This window comes from Chaetura pelagica, unplaced genomic scaffold, assembly GCF_000747805.2.
Source record: "Chaetura pelagica isolate M959 unplaced genomic scaffold, ChaPel_1.0 scaffold147, whole genome shotgun sequence".
NCBI classification, from domain to species: domain Eukaryota; kingdom Metazoa; phylum Chordata; class Aves; order Apodiformes; family Apodidae; genus Chaetura; species Chaetura pelagica.
Genome location: NW_009954194.1, coordinates 3,420,569 through 3,424,643, shown reverse-complemented (window position 1 = coordinate 3,424,643; position 4,075 = coordinate 3,420,569). Strand labels below are relative to the sequence as shown.

General features: G+C 33.1%; 1 protein-coding gene across 1 annotated transcript in view; it reads left to right on the top strand.

Moving 5' to 3' along the window:
- Positions 1 to 638: 638 nt before the first annotated feature.
- STX18 (syntaxin 18) overlaps positions 639 to 4,075 on the top strand; it is a 26,878-nt gene continuing 23,441 nt past the window's right edge. Inside the window, exons 1-2 of the mRNA XM_010003137.1 lie at positions 639 to 674; positions 1,496 to 1,563. Of these exons, the coding sequence (XP_010001439.1) occupies positions 639 to 674; positions 1,496 to 1,563 (104 nt within the window). The remainder of the gene's footprint in view (positions 675 to 1,495; positions 1,564 to 4,075) is intronic.

The window sequence follows — 4,075 nt, the reverse complement described above, 5'->3', positions numbered from 1 at the left end:
CACTTCAGGAAAATTCAGATGTACAGGGGGTACTAACAGAACTTAGTTTGCTGTGAATGTGATGAAATTTCCTATCCTGTTAATCACATGGAAAACTTTAAGCAGGAAATCTGAGAAAATTGTTATCCAATATGATGAGTTGTAGTAAAAATGAAACAGCACATATTAATAGGGAAATGCATGTGTATTTCATTGCACAAGAAAACACTTTTAGTTGTATAAATCTCAATAGTCTTACCAAAGACATTCTTCCCCCTTTTTTTTTCAAAGAGCTGCTGATCTTTTTGAAAAAATAAAAATAAAAAAATTGGAAGAATTAATCTTCTATTTGTCCAAATTATTCGGTGTTCTTTCTCTGTGTTTTTTTATTGTTTGTTTAATTACAAGGAACATTTGCATGAAAATAGGATTTTAAGACTTGAACAACTTCTGATACTTTTTCCCAGATACATGAAGTAAACTGCATTTATTGTATTTGTAAACTAAGACAACTATTGTTTTGTAAAATGCACTGCATGCTTTTTTACACTGTATTTTACACAATCAATATTTAAGAATAAGCTTTTGAAAGGTTCCTTCTGCTTCTCTCTTGAAAATATATACTAATAATATATATACTTGTTCTCCTCCCCACCATCATGTCTTCTTCAAGACATGCCAAGGAAGTGGCATTGGTAGTAATTTCATTTCTGTGGCAAATTAAATTTGATTTCTGTAGTTCCTTCATTCTCTAAGATAAGCAGCATCTTATGTTACATCAAATCTTTTAAATCAGACTAAAGTTTGCAAGAGTTCCTTCATATTTTTAGTTTTTTCATCTTTTCAAAGGATCTTTGTAGAGAATTTTAGTAAAGAAAATCAAAGGAATTTCTAGCAAAATGTATTCAAAGTGAAGTGTAAATCCAGAAATAGAAATTTAATAGTGATGTATGCTCTACTGTTTATCAGAAGATAGAGATACTCATTTAGTTTGGGCACAAACAGGTCACTCTGTTATGGCAAAAATAGAAAGGAAAGAGACAGCACCTTACTGTACAAGTTCTAATAAGTGAACTTGGTTATTTATATCATGTCTCATGAGTAAAGTGTTTAAAACTTTATTGTGTGATCTTCTAAAATGTACATTAGGTTTTGCATTACCAGTTTAGATAATGGTCTGTGTTATTTCTATAATGTTTGTTATTTTTAATGTTTAATAATTGAACATTTAATTGTAGTTATATTTAGTGTGTTTTAGTGTTTAATGCTTAGTTAATGCTCATAGGTATTCTTTACTGCATTTTTGAGTAGCATTTTTACACAGCATATCTTTTTTAGATATTTTTATCTATTGACTGTTTGCAAAATGGGAAAATTCTGCTACAAAAGTGAATTTTATTCTGTTTAATTACAGAGTAAATAGTTTTGTGAATTAATGTTTGAAGTGTGGAATACTGTAGTTTAATCATAAATAATTTATCTGACTGAAGTTTAATAATTATTTCTATTCATTTAGATTTCTCATATTGGGAAGTTGAAAGATTTTCTTCTGCAACACAGAAAGGATTACATTAATGCTTACAGGTAAGTGTGCATTGTGTTTAAATAGATTTATCTTCAGATTTAAGAAGTGAACTGCTTGAACTGCATAATGACTAAAAACAAAGTGTAGAATGTTACTGTAAACTACTCAAATTGAAGACTAGTGCTGTCACAAGAAGAAAATTTTCCTAAATAGAATAAGATTCAGAATTTCAAGATTTCTGGCTCTTCTGAGTGAGTTCTGAAACAAAACAACCTGGCAGTCCAAGTCTAGCACCTTTTATGGACCTTCAGAGTAGGTTTCTGAAGTGGTTTCTGAGATGACAAAATAACAGAAAACGATCCAGGCTTTCCCTTTCATTCAGTGATACTAAACCTACCTGTTACTACAGACAGTGCTATCAGCAGGTCCTGGAGAATCATGATGTGAACTCTTCAGATTCTAGAATGTCTATTCCAGATGAAGGACACCACTGAGAATACTGAGTCCCAAGTCAATTTTATACCTGTCTTCAAAAGCTTCACAGGTACAAAAAGAAGTGTTATACAGACAAATATCCATCACTCAGGAGAAGGAACAGATGAGCTGTCTGATATTCCTTAGGTTCAGTCTATACTGGAGGAGCAGTTTCTGAGAAACAACTTCTAGGCCTGAAAGGGTCTGTCTCGGGAACAGCAATACTACACATACAATCAGTGGTATCAAGATGTGTCCCTAAGTAAGTTGCCAGAAGACTTCTGGCACCCTTTTAAATTTTTTTTTCTTTCTTTTTTTTAATGTTTCCCTGAGATTTTAAATGCAGTATTTTGTTGTTTCAAAAATCAAAGAAAGTGAAGAATTTGGCATGTTTTATAATATCCAGGACCATAAGAGCTACTCATAGTTGGTGCTGGTGAAAGTGAAGCTTGAGGGTGTGGGTATCAGTTCTGTGTGCAGGGTGCCCGAGGAACTGCAGCACACAGAAGCAGTGTACAGCCACATGTTGTGACAAGGTTTCTGCTTTTCAGTTCCTGTTGGAATAGGTCATGAACAACACTAGGTGGAGCTACCAATTTAATACTGAAATAACTATTTTTACTGTGTGAAAACTTCCTGTGAATGCTTAAGCTGAGAAACTGCAAATTATTTCAGTAAGGCCAAACAGTCAGTAGTGATTAAATTTTCGGTACTATTTGTATTTTGTTAAAAGTAGTGCATAAATTTGAAGTGATAAGAGGAGTTAGAATTTTTCCAATCTGTTTTGGTTTCTGAAAGTGTTTTGGTGTTCATTTTATAAAGTCTCTCTTAGCCAGGTATCATTGTAATTCTCAGTGATCTTCATCCCCCCACACACTTCAGGTATTAACTAAGGAGAGAAAAAAGTGTGATTTACTCTGGGTCTCATCTGTGATTGCAGTTGATTCTGTCCTTAATGAACAAATTTAAATAGGTAGTACTGTCCAATTACATGCTTACTTACTGCTGTTCTACTTTGTGGATGCGAAGAGGATTATAGCATCCATGCTGTCAGTCTCACAGTCCTAGCAAATGCCTCATTCAAGACAGAAGTTTTAATAACTTCTAAATATTTAAGCAATGAGGAAAATTTTTAAACAGCCTAAAACTAAAAGGTTGTGTTGAAATTTATGTAGGAGATGAGTGAAATTTAACTACTCTTTATTTTGTCAATCCAACTATTTGTTTTTCAACTACAGCATGATGTGGCTTTGGAAGTAAGCTTTTGAGTTACTGAGCTGAATCATTGTATGCCTTGTAGAACTTTTTCATTATGGTTTACATCCATCCTCGATTGCTTCTTTGACCTTACTTTCACAGACTGTAAATTCTTTAATAATACAGTTTTTATTTTCAGTATACATAAAATGCCCTGCTACAGAGGGGTTGTCTTTAATTCATATTTAGAGGAAGATTTTTAGCAATGTGAAAGACAACTGAAAGAAGGGTTGATTGAAACTAAGACCCTGATCCTCTTTATCTAACTTTAAATATTTAACTGAAATATCTAAATTGAGTCCAAAAAGCCTAAAACTTAGTAATTGCTTTTTCACTTTCTTTTGTCTTGGTTTGACTCTTAGCTGTGAAATGTGTGAATAGCAAAACACATGACACTCATGATGCAATGATCTAAGCCTACTGACTTACAACTGCACTTTTAACCCCTCCTGTTTATACGGATTTGCTTTCTCTTACACCTTGGTTTTCAGCTTTCTGTGATAAGGAACTTTTCTGTTTCATCCTGTCTATTGTGATTCTCTCCTCTGGGTAGAACTTCAGGGAGCTTTAATGCTACCAGAGTTGTGGTACCATCTTCCACTGACAGCATGAGTTTTGATGGAAAGAAACTTCATGTATATATTTGTAACACAGAATCTACAGGTAGTAAATTTGCTGTATCTTTGCTAAACAGTAAATATCAGTATTTTAAAACTGGTTTATTTCAGCTTATTGCTTCTCTCTCACTTGTAATATTGTTGGAGGAAAATCAAGATTTTCTGCTTAATTTGTTGGCTTTATTGAATCAGTAAGCAGAAAATATTTTATACATCAGCAGGA